Source organism: Haliaeetus leucocephalus, unplaced genomic scaffold (assembly GCF_000737465.1).
Source record: "Haliaeetus leucocephalus isolate CR32 unplaced genomic scaffold, Haliaeetus_leucocephalus-4.0 Scaffold495, whole genome shotgun sequence".
NCBI lineage: Eukaryota > Metazoa > Chordata > Aves > Accipitriformes > Accipitridae > Haliaeetus > Haliaeetus leucocephalus.
The window spans coordinates 3,379,568-3,395,053 of record NW_010972931.1 but is presented as its reverse complement, the minus strand read 5'-3'; the positions used below and the strand labels follow the sequence as shown (position 1 = coordinate 3,395,053).

General features: G+C 41.9%; 1 protein-coding gene across 1 annotated transcript in view; it reads left to right on the top strand.

Moving 5' to 3' along the window:
- SOWAHC (sosondowah ankyrin repeat domain family member C) overlaps positions 1 to 882 on the top strand; it is an 8,188-nt gene extending 7,306 nt beyond the window's left edge. Inside the window, exon 3 of the mRNA XM_010575800.1 lies at positions 14 to 882. Coding sequence (XP_010574102.1) covers positions 14 to 882 — 869 coding nt within the window. The remainder of the gene's footprint in view (positions 1 to 13) is intronic.
- The last annotated feature ends 14,604 nt before the right edge of the window (positions 883 to 15,486 follow it).

Genomic DNA, 15,486 nt, shown 5'->3' with positions numbered 1-15,486 from the left:
GCTCTCCCCGGAGGGGGCCGCGGTGGCCGCGCTGGTGGCGGCGGCGACTCGGACAGCGCCTCGGTGGCCTCGTCCTCCGCCGAGGAGGAAGGGAGCACCACCGGTTCCGTGGCCCTGGATCCCCTGGAGCACGCGTGGATGTTGTCGGCCTCGGACGGGAGGTGGGAGAGCCTGGAGGGGTTGCTGAGCTGCGAGCCGGCGCTTCTCTGCAAGCGGGACTTCATCACCGGCTTCACGGTGCTGCACTGGGCCGCCAAGCACGGGCGGCAGGAGCTGCTGGCCACGCTGGTCAACTTCGCCCAGCGGCACCAGCTGCCCGTGGACATCAACGCCCGCACCAGCGGCGGGCACACCGCCCTGCACATAGCCGCCATGCACGGGCACGCCGAAGTGGTGAAGCTGCTGGTGGGAGCCTATGACGCCGACGTGGACATCCGCGACTACAGCGGGCGCAAGGCCGCGCAGTACCTGCACCAGGGCACCTCGGGGGATATGCGGAGCCTCGTGGGGGCCCTGGAGGAGGAGGAGGAGGAGGAGGAAGGGGCGGCCGGCAACGGGAGCGGGCGCTGGAGGCTCTCCAAGGTGTTGCCCGCCAATCTCATGAGCTACCGGCTCTCCCACCACCACCACCACCATCATCACAGCACTGGGGAGGAAGCTGAGGGCACCGAAGGGGCAGCGGTGGCAGGCAAGGGCAAGGAGATGACCAGGAAAGCCTCCGGCAGCGGGCGGATGAAGCCTCGGCTTAATAAGATCCGCTTCAGGACTCAGATCATCCACAACACGCCCTCCTTTCGTGGTGACACCGAGGAAGAAGAGCATGAGGAGAAATCCCTGAAAGCGTCGTTCAAGCTCAGGCCAAAGTCCAATGTCTTTGGATAAGGCCGGGGAGCTGGAGGTCTGGGAGGTGGGCGCACGGACCAAAGTGCCCTAGGGTGTAGCACGGAAGGTGAGGCAGGTACAAGCGGGTGCTCATCTACACTCGTGGACTCTGGGCAGATGGGTCCCGAGTATCTTCCTTCAACTCTCAGTTCGGTGGGGTCAGTGAGTCCGGTGGGTCAACAGGGCTCTGGTGGCTTCCAACTCCCGAGAGCAGCTGCCTTGGCTCGGCCCTCAGTGCTGAAATGAGAGGCTGCGGGTGCGTTGAGAAACGCTGGGGTGTTTAAAAGGTGTGCTCCTTTCTCTCTAAAAGCAGGCTTTGGGATCGGAAACCTGTGTTAGTGAGTCCGCTAGGATTAGCGAGTTGAGTGGGGAAAGGAAAAGTCCAAATGTCCTACTCTTATCAACTGGTACTATAAACTACTTACAAACAACTTGCTATGTAAGAACAACGCCTCAGTAATATGCAAACATACTTTAAGTTTCTCTTTAACAGCAATACCACCTGGCACAGTGTGGAGTTGGGTACCCAAAATGAGATGGTAGATAACGGTTTCCTGTCAGAATCCAAGCTTCAATCCAGCAAAGACTTGAGCCTATGTTGACTTTATTCATTGAAAATTGCCTGATTTGACATCGTGAATATGTAAAAAAAAAAAAAAAAAAAAAAAATCCATTGCACTGCAAACAATGAATAAAGTTGACCATGTGCAGAAGTCTCTGCTGTCTGAGGTACTACTGAGCTTGCTTATTGCTGTTGGAATACTAATACAAGATAATGGAAGCAAAGAGTCTTTTTATATATTTGGTATCTTATGTTTTCTCTTAGGCAAAGCAATTTTATTTTAATCACTGTGAATTCTCAAGTGCCAGACCTAGCGCAGTTCCAGTTATTAAGTCTGGTCAATTCTTGTTAATGTTGTTTGTGTAACTCGCTGCATTTAAAACCAGAAAGTTGTGTTGTTATGTGCTACCTGTGAAAGTTGTTCTCTTTTAGAAAAGAGCACAGACACCATTGCATGAAGTCTTCATGAAACTCTAATATGGTCCTGTAATGTAATAGCTACAGGCCTGTGTTTGCTAGTAACTTGTGTGCCAATCCCTTCAACTGACTTTGTGCAGAAATGGCAAAAGAAATGAACAAGAGGGCAGAAAAATGACAGAGGGTGTGTAAATTCACATGCGAGGTAAATAACTAGAACTTTGAAACTCTATCCCTGTTTATCATCCTGAGTGAAAGCAGTATAATGACATATTCTAGTTAAGCGATGGCAATGGTGTTTGAGTTCTTTTAAACCTGTATTTCTAGAGAAGTGATAAGCAAGGCTTTGAACTGTTGTTTAACAACCCAGTAAGTCTTAATCTGATTGACGAGCCTATCCGTCTGCTAAAGCTTTCAGAAACCTTGAATCTTGTTTTTCTGCTTTAAAGGTAGCAATTCCAGTGAAATCTAGGAGGCAGATTTGTATCCAGACTCGGTTTTCCTTAAGAATGAGGTATTGAGCTGACCCTGAATGCTGCTCAAGCTAGAAGTTCATCTGTGCTTAGAAGTTAAGGTACGGCCAATTTCAATGCAACTTTTGTCAAAGCTTGTTTTCAGTTGGCTTCTTCAGAATGTGTGTGCATGTCTGGCCGGTAACTAACCAAAAGTAGACAGGCTTTGACGTGTTAAAATCCAAATCTGAGACACTGATTAAATGCATACCACAAGCTCTAGAACACCTCACAGGGAAACTGCTGCTGGGGGTTGCGCACTTTCAAGGTAACAGCTCTCTGTGGCTGTTGCTGGTGGCTTACATTTCTTGTAACGACAGAGGAAGGCAGTGCTGGTGATTCACTGGTTTCAGACTTCCCATGCAGATAAATTACCAATCTCTGCACTTTGTGTCAAAACCTAATAAATGACAGTATTTGCCTAGGCATTCAAGCAACACTTAACTATTTCTGGGAAAAGTTACATGGAAAAAAAAAAAAAATTGAATCTCTGCATAGGTGCTGGTCATTACTTTTGTGCAAAAAGGCTAGAAATTATACAGAGGTTCAGCTTTAGTTTATAAGCTATATTATTATAGATTTCACGTGCCTTCATTTTGGGTTGGTTGCCACAAATGTGATGGATAAAATCAGTCTTGCAAAGCACTTTGTCTTTATGTCTGTGGGACAGGACCAGAAATTTTCCCTAAGCCCTTCCTGTTTACGCTTGTACAAAAATGGGGTGTCTGAAAGGGGAGGGGGAATAATCATACGAATTATACTGTAGAGCTAATTCTTTTGTAACAGAGAAGAGAATTAAATGCCTAAGTCTTAAACTTCCTTCACTCTGGAAGATAAATAGCTTTTTAGACTTCCATAGAAAGGAAGTTTCTGACTGAGCACTAGCAACATGAGCCGTCTTCAGCATAGCCACTTCTGAATTGAGCACATATTCCGTGCAACTACCTATGTCCAAACCTCGTTAAAGTAACTTTCTGCTTTGAGAGTTTATAATTCTTTCATATGAACTGTTGGGTGAAGTGTTTCTCTCTTCACGTGCAAATAGCAAAGAATTGCACAAAAATACTGAGTCTTAGATAGTTGTTGGGGTCTGGGGAAATGATTTGAGGGTTTTGATGCTTTGGGATTTGGAATACAGCACACTTTGGATTTTAAAAGACTAACTGGAACATAGTTTTTTCTTGCATAATACAGTAGAACTTTGGTAATTACTAAGGGAACTTAAAAAATGGTAAAAAGATGCCTCGTTTATAACTCATTATTTGAAGTATCAAACTGTTGGTCCACTCATACTGTTTAGCTGTCGATTAATGCAATTTCACCATAATGGTCCAAAGCTCTTTGCAAGGTGGGGTGCAACAGAGCAAACATCTCTGTTGGTGTTTGAGATGTATTGGCGAATGGCTAGATAACCACTAGTGTCTGTCTGCGCTATGGGGCTAAAGCACTTTGATTTCACATTATGACTTGTCACATTCCACATGGTTACTTTTTATAACATGAGCTAAAACTTAAGTTTTGGTCGGAGATAGGAAAGGCTTGATGCCCTGTTTCAGAATATTTACAGTCTAAAGGTACTCTTGAGTCAAATATTTTGGATACATTGCCTAGAAAGATGTGAATTTGAAATAAAGTTGTATGGTACAGAAAACTGGAGCACTTACTGGTGTCTTTTTCATGGTATGCTTGAAGTTACTGAATGTGTTTGTTCACTTTTTATGATGGTGTGTAAGGCAGCAAGACTGTAATATAAACATTTGATATCTTTTATTGTATCTTATGTTTGAAATATTTTAGAGGCCTGGAAGCCTGTCAGTTTTTATTAATACAACTTTTTATGGGTGTCTTTCTGAATGGCTATGAGTTAAGAATCTGTAAGCTTTAGTTTTACTGAAATAAAAAGAGCCCATGAATAGTTTATGCCTGAATTGGCTTCTGTGTGCTACATACTTAGGTGCTACTTGCATATTGGCTGTTAAAACCATGTGCTGTTTTGTCTTTTTTTTTTTTTTTTTATCGGGAAGATGCCTGATACGGAGTAACACTTGAAGAATAAGACACGGAAAAAGTACAGTTGTGTTGTTTGCAAGACAGTAACATTTTTCTTTGGCAGTTGCTCTCTAATAGCTCATGTCAAAGTAAATGAAGACACAACAATTTTTTTTTTTTTTAGAGAAGTATGTCTAAATAAGGGCCTGGGAGAGTGGCACTGCTTAACTTAAAATAGCGTCCTGACCTTATTTCTAGGCAGCTAAATATCTCTGACTCTGGGAAGACTAATACTAGTTTTGGTCACTATGTAAAGGTCAATACCTAATTAAAAAAGGTTTAGGATTAAGGCTTTTTGTAACATGTCTTAACTACAGCTGGCAACTTCTCTAAAGGGAAGTTTCATTTCATTACCAAGCTAGACTGTGGGATTTGGTATATCTAAACATTCTTTGAAGCTGTTGCCTTACCAAAATATATGTTAAAACTAGTAAACCTCATGCTGCCAGTAACTCCTCTGAGAGACATCAAAATTTGTGCTTAGACTGAAAAAAGGCTCGGCTGTTACCGTGCCAGTGGGTCAGGACGCATGCAGCTCCAAACCAAGCAACCCCAAATCAGTCATCTGGGGACACCAGTGAGAGGGAGAGGGAAGTGTTCTTGTAAGCTGTGGGGAGAGTGGGGCCATGTGGGAAATGGCTGAGGTTATGGGGAGGCTAGAGGACTCAGTAGGAGAGGAGTCTACGTGAGCCTTGCTGATCATGCAATGGCTTGAGGAGTTGTTTAGAAAATTGTATGTAAACATATATCCCTTCTCCTACAGGATAACAATTGAGAGAGATGACTTGCTGAGAGCTCAAATGTAAATTAATGTCTGATGTTAAGTATTTTAGTTGGTCCTCTTATCAACGTTTCTTAGTGTAGCTAGTACCATTTGCAAAAGCACAAACAAACTCTTGTGTTGAGTGTAGCTACAGCTGTCGCAGGACAGTCCTGGTATGTCAGATTGGTCCCACTTAACTTTAGGCTTCTCACTGGGAGAGAAGCCCTTCAGCATTGCATTGCTAACTTATATTTCCATTGGCTAGAAAGGAGAGGTCCTGACTTAGTATGCCTTGAGTTACATGGAATGCCTATGAACCTGAAGACATTAGATTAAACTTTAGAGACTTCATCCAGAAAAAAGTAGTTTAGTTTAGTTTTCTTGTTGGAGTTGAAGGAGAAGAAAAAAAGTACACGCTGTCATTTTTTCATGTCCTCAACTGGGTGTGGGGAGGAGGAAAAAGTCTGAGATTAATATTAGGGTTTGGAAGAGGGACTAGCTTTTCAGTTTCAGTTTATGTTAAATTGTGAACAGTTTGGCAGGAGAAGAATGGAACGTATGATTTTGAATTTCCAATTTTGTTATAATGAAACATCTTGTCTTCTCATTTTGCAGCTGTTCCAGAATTTATCTTGTATCATTTTTTAGTTTAGCCAGAATTAGTACTGATGTGTCCTAATATGCCCACATTATTGGCAAAACTGAGCCAAGCTACCAAGTTTTGTTTGTTTTCAATACAACTGTGTTACAGGTGAGGTATTTCATCTTCTGTGGTAAAACCTGAAGAAACCCTATTCTGAGATTTTTACAAGGAGTTAAGCTGCTAGTGGCATGTGGAAGAGTTACCTTAAAAGCAGGTAATACTGGGGTCAAGGTGCAAAAGCATTCTGTGTTCTTTCAGCTAGATTAGTCATGCCAAATGAACCACTGTCGTTCAGGTGCACCTACCCTTCTGTATAGACAGCAGTAAAGTGTCTCCTCTCCTAGATTACAGGGAAGCATGAGAAGCAGCTAGCAAGTCATATTAATCTATTTTAACGTGCCCTTATTTCATTAAAAGGCATTTTGCAAACCTGTGGTAGGACTGTCAAGAGGTGATGATGGAAGTCAACAGACCTGTGTCTGTGCATGCCTCTGCATCGATGCAGGTAAATTGTTGAAGCTTTTTGCTGTCAGTGTAAAGCAGCCTATAGAATGTATCCTTGCATCAATCCTTGTCCATGAAAAGAGACTTTGGAAACTTAATCTTATATGTTTCTAACAGAATAATTCAGTTCCCTGAGCTGTATCTAGAGCTAGCCCTAACCTCACTTGAAACACTGGGCATTTCCTCAGTATTTTTCCCCTGAAGCTAGAGGCATTTCCCTTTTGCTAGCTGGCTGTTGAGCTCTACTGGTTATTTCACTTTTGAGTTCCTTAGAGTGCCTGAGAAACTGGTAGTAGAGTGGGCATAAATAACAGATGCCTCTTTTTAAAGCCAGGTGGGATGATGGTTGTTTGGGTGGGGTGGTTGGTTTTTCTGGTGGTGTGGGGTTTTTTGCTTTTAAAAAAAAAGATAAAAGATGTCTGCAGTATTTGTTGGGGCACAGAAATCCCTTGGGACAGTTCATAGTAAAGAGGTGCTATCCCTGTTACTACTTCAAATACAGAAAGACAAAATTAGCTATGCAGGCTATAAAGATGTCCTCTGCTTGCTGGACATTCACCTGCATGACATAAAGCCTCAAAGTACCAGAAAACATGTTTGTAACACTTGAATGTATAAGGACATTTGTATTTGCTATTTCTCTTCCTTGTTACCTATCACATAGTATCTTAGTATGCTGGTTCGACTGCTTCCTACAGCAGGACCATTAGCTACCAACCTCGCGCTTGTCTTCTGCCTCTTGAAACTCTCCTTTCTGTCGCAGATGGGCTGGGTGGAATAGACTGCAGGTGTTGTAGCTGCTACCCCGTGCAGTCTGCAGCTGTACGGCGTGGGCTGGTAAATCTGAAGCCTTTTGAAACTGCGGGTAGTACTCGCCTTGATGGGGCTGGAAGCAGAGATGCTGCATCATTTCATCTGCCTGTGACATTTATACAGGTATTACACTCTCGCATGTGAATAAATGGCATGAACTGAACTATGGATGAAACCGGAGTGCTTAGGAGACTTTTACATTTAAGTGGTGCCAAGTACCCTGTATAATAGATATGGCTAATTGGAGTATATTATTAATCTTCAGCCACTGATAAAAATCAGTTCAATCAGTTAACTGAACAGCTGCTACAGGAAACTACTGCAGAGGGCTACAGAATTATCATATCTGTTCTTAAGATCCATGATTTGTTAAGGATGTTTTTTCATTGCACAGGAGTTGCAAAATGAGTTAGTTGCATGGAGGGCAATAGCTTGCAGTACTGTATCCCAAAAAATATGTCTTTTAAGGGCTGTATAGTAGGTCACTGATAGCTGGCAGGGTGATAGGAAGTCTTAGGCTTTGGGGTTTTTAACCTGAAATTTTCTCACCTTCTAAAGTTCACTTCAAGTTCCTGCAGCAATCTCAACTTCCTTTTAGCAAAATTTTTGTTTCTGGGATAACTAAAGCCATCCTCAGAAGAGGCTGTTGGAGGGGAAAAAAAAAAAAAGGCTCCAACTGAAAACACAGATGCTCTTGGCCACAAAGGTCCAGAGTCTTCCATATTTTAAAACCCATTCCTTAAATTCACTATAAAAAATGCAAACCAGCAAAACCCAAGTAACTTGTGTTTGATCTGGAAGATATGCACCTTCAGTAACAGCATCACCCTCACAGCGCCCACATCCCTAAAGTGCTGGGCAGTTCTCAAACTTGTGTATGCAAGAGAAATGTGGTAGTGGCCTTTCTCCAGCTTTTACATTTGTGGGGCTTAAGCAAGATGAAAACCCAAACCCTGATCTGGAGTAAATTCATCTGAAGTAATGTTTGTGAACAGGCGAGTACAGATAAATGGAGGCTTCTGCTGCATGCGCTGAGGGACCGTGCTTTTTTTTTCTCTCTGATATACTAGCTGTATGGAATAGCAGTTGTTATTTTTTAAGTTGTAGCAAAGTTTAAGATTTAACCTCTTGGAACAGGTAAAAACTCACAGAATTCTAAATTAAAATGGGAGTCCTTCTAGACTGGAACACCCTGGCTGAAAACAAAGTAACCATTTTCCACTAGGTAGCAAAGACCTGCTATGAAAATGTCTTGCTGATGGCGCTTGGCGAAGTGCAGAGCTCTTGCGTGCAGTGCTGTGCATCTTCATCCCTTCTGCACCTACCTCCTCCTTCCCTGGCTACTCCCCATTATTTTGCTATTTTTTAGTAGCTTGAATTGCACAAAAATTGATTAATAGAGCTATGAAGTTCAGACAATGGGGGTGCTTCAAATAAAGACATAACTTTATTAAGAATTAAATGGAAAAGCTAAACATAAGCTTTCCTCTCCTACTTCAAACTTCAAGAGTGGGAAGAACAAAAATTGTTTTGATGATAAGGGTCTCCACGTACAGAGTTCTAATTATAACATAGACAAGAAAACTTGAAGTTGGCGGGCAAATGTAGAAAAAGACCACACTTTCACCTCAGTGATTGCAGTATTGTGTACCTTAAAGGCAACAGTGTGAATAATAGACCACTTTGTAGAAGAAACATTAAGCATAGTTCACAGGATTTCCATTGATTATTCTATTAGCCATGTCAAAGCTAGTATTTTTTACAATGGGTCCTAAAAGGGAGTTCTGGCTAACCTGAATGCCCACCTCATCCTCCTTTGCGGATGAGTCCCTTTTGATCCCCGTGTAGTTGAATCCAAATTTTGGAAAACTTCACCTCAAATCCTATTAAAAGTAGAAGACCGTAACTGTAAAGATGACTAACTATTTTGAAAGTTCACTTCCTTACACACCCTTCAAACTGAATGCCTGAGGTAAAGAGAAGGGGGAAAAAAAAGTAATCCATCTCAAACGTGCCAGCACACACAGTGACTAAGCAGTACAGGGCAACAGCTCCTGTTTTTTAATCACTGAACGGTTTTAGTGTTCCCTATTCCACACTACTGCTCTCCAGGGCTCCTTTTTCTGGTGCCTGGTTTAAATCCCTCTGACTTGTTACTTTAGTGGGTCAGTAATGAAGAATTACCTACTCTGAGAATATTGCTTTTTCCCCAGTGGTCTTTTTAGAAGGGAATCGTTACCGTAAGCTATGGAGGTGGTGTTGCCAGCATGACTTTTTATGGTCCTTTACGGCCTCCTGAAGGTTTCGCCTGCTCTTTTGACTTGAGGCTGAGTGAAACAAGAGGGAAGTGGTACTGAGGAAGTGGAAATCGATTGACTGGGAGTGGAGGAAATGTATCAGGCTGTCAAAACTTCTGTTGACAACATCGCTGCTGCTACTGGTTGTAGACTGGTATTGCTAAATCATAGTCGGTATCCCATAATATCAGGTGTTGTCCAAATACAACAAAGGATCTAGCTCCTCGCCCACTGTCCCTGGAATCTTTGTAGCCTGCTCAAACAGCGGCAGCCAGGCAGGGATCATATATGGAAAATAGATCAAATGTATATACACACATACAAAAAAGGCATACCACTTTTGGCTAGATGTTCTCCTACTTTTCCCTCACACCTCACTATGACTTCCCCGGGAGCCAGTCTACTTATTTAAAAATCTTCTAGGACATTTGGCATTCATGAAATTTCAAATAGCATTAAAGGGATGTTGTTAGCCTAAATCTTCAAACCTACATTCTTAAAACCTAGTTTAAACAACACAATTGAATGCAGGCTAAACCGATTTAATATTCCTAGGAAGGAACTTAAGCCCAGCCTGGTCAATATGTATGTGAAAATCAGTGTGTGACTGCAAGACTGGCTACAAGGCTTTAGCTGACAACTTGAATTTAGATCCTGGGCTTGATACCTAACTACCGTAATGATTAGTGCTACAGAAAATCTACTTTGTGTGCTCCCACACTAACGTTTACCATTGCAGGGGAAAAAAAAAAAGCTCTGTTAAAAAATTGACATCTGAAATTTAGTGTAATTTTGCAGTGTAATTTTAACTGTACACCAGCTAAGAATCTCACTAACCCTGCTGCTCCCTATAGTCTGCTTTTTGATTTGGGCAATGTAAGGGAAAAAAAGGCAATTGTTGTTATAGGACTCTCAGGTTCCTCTGTTTCATCATAACGGCAGTGTTACCCTACCCGTACAGAGCATCTCTAGGTTCTCTACAGACACTACTAAACTGCTTCCAATCCACATATAAGAGTGGGAAATACTGCTGTAAAATATACCCCAAAAATTATAAGCCTGAGGAAATGAGGCACACAAATGCTGTACAAGGTGTCCAAGTTAACACAGGAAGGCTGTGAATAAGTAGGAAATATAATGTACTGTACCTGAAAAAAAAATCTGTTCAAATTCTTATTAAATATTCAATCCTGCAATCTTAAATATGAAATTTATGTGGGGTACAATTATTTGCTAATTTTAGAGTTTTTTACTAACCTCTTTAAATAGTTGCAGTTTCTTTAATCCCATGAATGATAACTTTGCATTTGCTAGTTGTTTCCCTTTTTTTTCCTCCACCCTGTGGCTTACAGTGACAATGTGGCAATTCATGAATGAGTGGGTGACATTAAATGTCACTGTTAATCCTAGCTGGTATTGATGTAAAAGGTCTATTTGTGTTTGCTGGCTAAATCCTGCATCTAATAGAAGGCATTTATTAGTTCTGTTGTTAGAAAAATTGTTTCTTTAATGACACAGTGATGCTGGATCTGATTGTGCACAGAAGCAGAAAAGACAGCTGATGGAATTACAGTGCAAATTACAAATTGCAGTCTCACAGGGAGATAATAATAAAATTTTAGGGTTTTTTTGCTGAAAATTGCTCTCTGTTACACTAATTTATGTACATTGCTTCTACTTCACTCCAGAGCTATGATTAACTAGAACTTCCTTACGATTAACCTTAGCCACACTTTCTTCATGCCAAGTGCAGGGATACATTTGGTGCCAGCATGCATCTGCCAAATCTTATTTTATCAGCAGCAGTATTAGTGTCTTGATTGAGCGGGTTCTACAGGACTAATACAGTCATCAAGAAGTTAAATTACTATATCAGTTACTTTTTTGAATCTTTTTATAGTCAAAGGAGGGAAGAAGGACTTTCTGATGATAAGTACTTCTAAGCCAACATAAATTTTTATGGTAATTACTCAATAGAGAGCCAGAGTTTTCCATCATTTGCACACCACAAACCACATCACAGCAAATTATGGCATTGCAGACCAGTTGTTAGTCCACAGATTACAGAACAACGGCAAGAAAGTACCCCATCCTACTTTTATTTCTTTCATTTTGTTGAGATAATTGCAAATTGAGCCAGACGTAACTCCAAAAGAGCCGTATTCATGTACAAGCCCTGTACCGTTGAGTGAATAACCAGCTGCCTCTCCATGGACGGCAGCAGAATACTCCATGCCTCAAAGCTTAAGAACTGCTACTCCAGGATAAGAAGTACCTTCCTTGATTTGGAAACACTAAAACACTCAAGAAGAAAGTTGGATGTTTTGCAATCTTGGCCATCAGCAAAGCTCTGAAGTAGCAAACCAGCACCTGGAGGTGGCTTTATGCGCAATTCTTGACCCTACACTGTGGTTTGATGTTATACCTATGCAGGCCCACCTGGGCTTCCACAGGGAAGACATTGATTCCCCCTGTCCCGTCCCCATCCTACTCCCAAATATATGCACCCACAGCCTCTTACACAGGACCGACCAGTTGTGCAGGGTGAGGCCCTTCAGCCTGCTAACCCAACTGAAAAGCTGCCCCTGCCTTTGAAATGAATTCTGGCTGAGTACTTTGGTGCTAAGGGAGTTTAGTTCCAGCTCAGGGTCAAGAGCAGCTGAACGGGGATTTTATGAAAGCACCTTTTGACTTGGATAGTGGGAAATATTTAAAAACCAAAAGCCACAAAGGGACTTGGTTCTTACTTGTTTTCTCAAAAGGTATTGGGAAGATCACATGGGAGGATATGGAGTCTATTCTTTGAGCCGGTGGTGACAGGGTGATGGACCTTGTATGACTATCTAAACTAAAATAATCTTCTAATTCTGCAATCATTCTCATTGGATCTCTTTTCAAATCTATTCCTTTTTCCTCTTCTTCTAGGAATTCTACGGATTTTTCTCCTCACAGTGTGTTACGGTGTAACCTGTTAGGCGCTCTGTACAAATAGGTTTTGGTGTACGCACTGGGGAGCTTCCCGGGGCAGAGGAGTAGAACGCTTTGCAGCACAGAAGACTGGTAAACTGCAGCATTCTTTGCAAACTGTTCAGCAGTCATTAATGAGAAAGAAAAAAGGAAAAGGAACATTGATTGAAAAACAGAACAGATGACTAAGCAGAAACGTAACACCTCCCTAGTTTTTACTCTGAGTGTTATATCGAGTGCCAGTTCTCCCAAGCTTGGATTGTCAAGGGGTGGGAGCTGAAGCTCGGAACCCATCGAGCTAACCCCTGCTCATACAAGATTTAAAAGAAACGACGGTCAGAAAGCAAGCAGTGAAAATTTGAGTTGAACTAACAGAGTCCTCCTTAACAAATTTTTGTGGCTTTGACCCCAAAAAATGAAACTAAACCAGAAGTAGTCAAAAGTTTAAGAGAATGATAAAAGAACTGAGTAAAGGTATTTTAAAAGCTCCCTTTTAAATTACTGGGATAAACTCTAGCACAACTGCTCCTGCTTTACCAGAAAATGAATAATAACAATAACCTTCAGTCAGACCTCCTTATCCTGCCAAGGTTTCTACTTTGTTGTAGCCCCTAAATGCTGGTTTGAATTTAAGAGCTTAATTTTTTTTTTTTAAATCACCATGGAAAGCATTCCATTCTTCAGCACTTTTGTATGTGTAACAGTTTTTGTGTATTTGTTTTCTTTTGTTCCTTTCTAATGAATTTGGTATTTTAAAAGGGTCAGAGCTGGAGCTAGTACTGCTCAAGAAGACTCTGTCATCTGCAATTAAATAATTTATAGCAAAATTTTCCAAGCTGGACATGGCAATTTCCTCCTACTATTTAATGGAAGATATGTGGCTAAATCTCCTTTACTGTTCTAAAAGTCCCAAATGAATCTTTTCTACAGAATCTAGACCTCCCATATACATTTGCAGTTTTAAGCTGTTCTCTTTCGAAGCTTTGCTTAGACTCCAGAAAATACCATGGAAATGCCTCAGCATTTCAGTTAGACTGCAGTTTAGCAGCAGTGACTGTCAGGTTGGAACAGCAGCAGGAGAGGCAGTAACTGCAGCTGGCGTGGCGTTTTAAGGAACAGGCTGTGGACTGATACCAACTCAAAAAGAGCAATGCTTATACAGAAAAAAATGCAGTGCGCCAGCAGTAACCCTTACTGATGTGGTTGCATCTGAATGAGACTTTCAGCTGTCTTTGTAATATTTCTCTATCTTTCTGAGCTTTTGTGGAAGGGACAAACCCTGGGTATTTGAGGCTGGTTTGTTGACACGATGAGAAACGTTGACACTGTAAATTCACAGGAACTGGGAGGAGAGAAAAAAAGGCAAAGTTTGAGTAATTCTCAGTCCAAAGGCAAGCTTTCTCCAACACTGTTTAAAGTATTCCTGCCAACTACTCAAGGCCTACACTTCTTACTGTAAGGGGTACATACTCTGTGCCCCCAAACAAACTGTTTTTCCCTCTATACTCAGAAGCTCTGCACGGAGAAAAAAGACGATGCAGCATTACGAATCCTGGAGAAAAATTATGGACTCTTATAGCCGGGGAACAGACTCCTTTGAGTTACAGAACTATACAGCACAGTTAATGTACCTTAGCTCCCAGGTGCTGCAATATGACAGAGCTCTGCCAACTTTACGTGCTCCTTGTCGCTGAACGAGGAGGTACCAGTCCTCCGCAAGTCCCCCTCGCACCCCTTGAAAGCCCTCGACCTCTTCCAAGCGCTGGCTCTGGTGCTCGTCTGATGGAACGAAGTGCCAACTGAGGTTGGTGTGCTGACCAAAATAACCAAAAAAGGTGAGAATTGGCTCACCAATTCTAGTCTGAGAGACAGAGGTGATTCAAGAGAAGGGACAGAGCTATGTGGCTGCAAGCAGGGCTGGAGGGACTAGGTTGGGATCGATGGAGAACGGCTGGACTGCTCCTTCTAGCAGTGGCAAACTGCTAGTAATCCTCCGATGTACTGTGCAGGTACACCCCAATGTTTACATGTGCTCTTGGTGCATCCTAAACACCATATAATATAGTTTACCTTAAACCTCTTTTCCTGTCATTCCCAGGCTAATTGAAGTTATTTTCTTTGTGGTTCCCAGAGTTCCCTTAACGCCAGAATTCACACAGACGTATTTTGCAAGTACAATTTCTGTGCCTTAAATTTGTATCTTACTTATGCTAATGCATTTTCCATCTAGCCCAGCTTTTCCTGCCTGTGAGGACTTCTGTCTTCTGCTTCCCGAGACAAGTGAAGCATCGCCTCTCCGGAGACCAGCAAATGCTTCCAATGCAGTACTCGGCAAATAGCAACTCACAAAAGAGTGACCTGATGAAAAAATGATTGTGTAACTGAACATGTAAATGAAAGGGTTGGTCCCTCAAGTGTGCTCAGAGTAATAAGCACAAGGAGACCAGACAGATCAGAACCAAATGGAATGAAGACATCCTAACTGCTTAAATATGCTTGCTTATAAATGACAATGGAGACTCACTAGCCAGAACCTGCTGTACCAGAAGACTAGTTTAGCTCAATACTAGCCTCCTACTGCTTGGAGTGATTGCCACCAGAAGGAGTTCTGTGCTGTGTTTTAAAGTTATTGTTTCTTTGTTTTGTCCTATGCCAAAATACTTTTTTTTTTTTTTTTTAAATCCATTGCGTACATAGTATATCTGGAAAGCAAGCAAACACCACATTGTAGTAATGTGCCCTTTCAAATAATGACAAACTGCCAAAACACTCTGATTGGAAAGTTTCCACTGAATTATATATGAAGATGAGGCTTTATCCTTACTGGTTCATTTACACCACACACACCTTATGGTCACACCTTCCATCACATTAGTACAAAGGTGCCTCTGCAGATGGATTCTTTTTTCCAGAAATAAGCATTTCCACATCAAGACGGTTAAGCCATTACAAGGCAGTACAGTTCATGTGCAGATAAGGTTTTAGAGCTCAGATAGTCTGCCCTGAAGAGTAGGATTCCCTCATATATTTTTGGCAAAAATCTTTCTTCCCTCCTTTGTATTAGCTGTTTGATAATG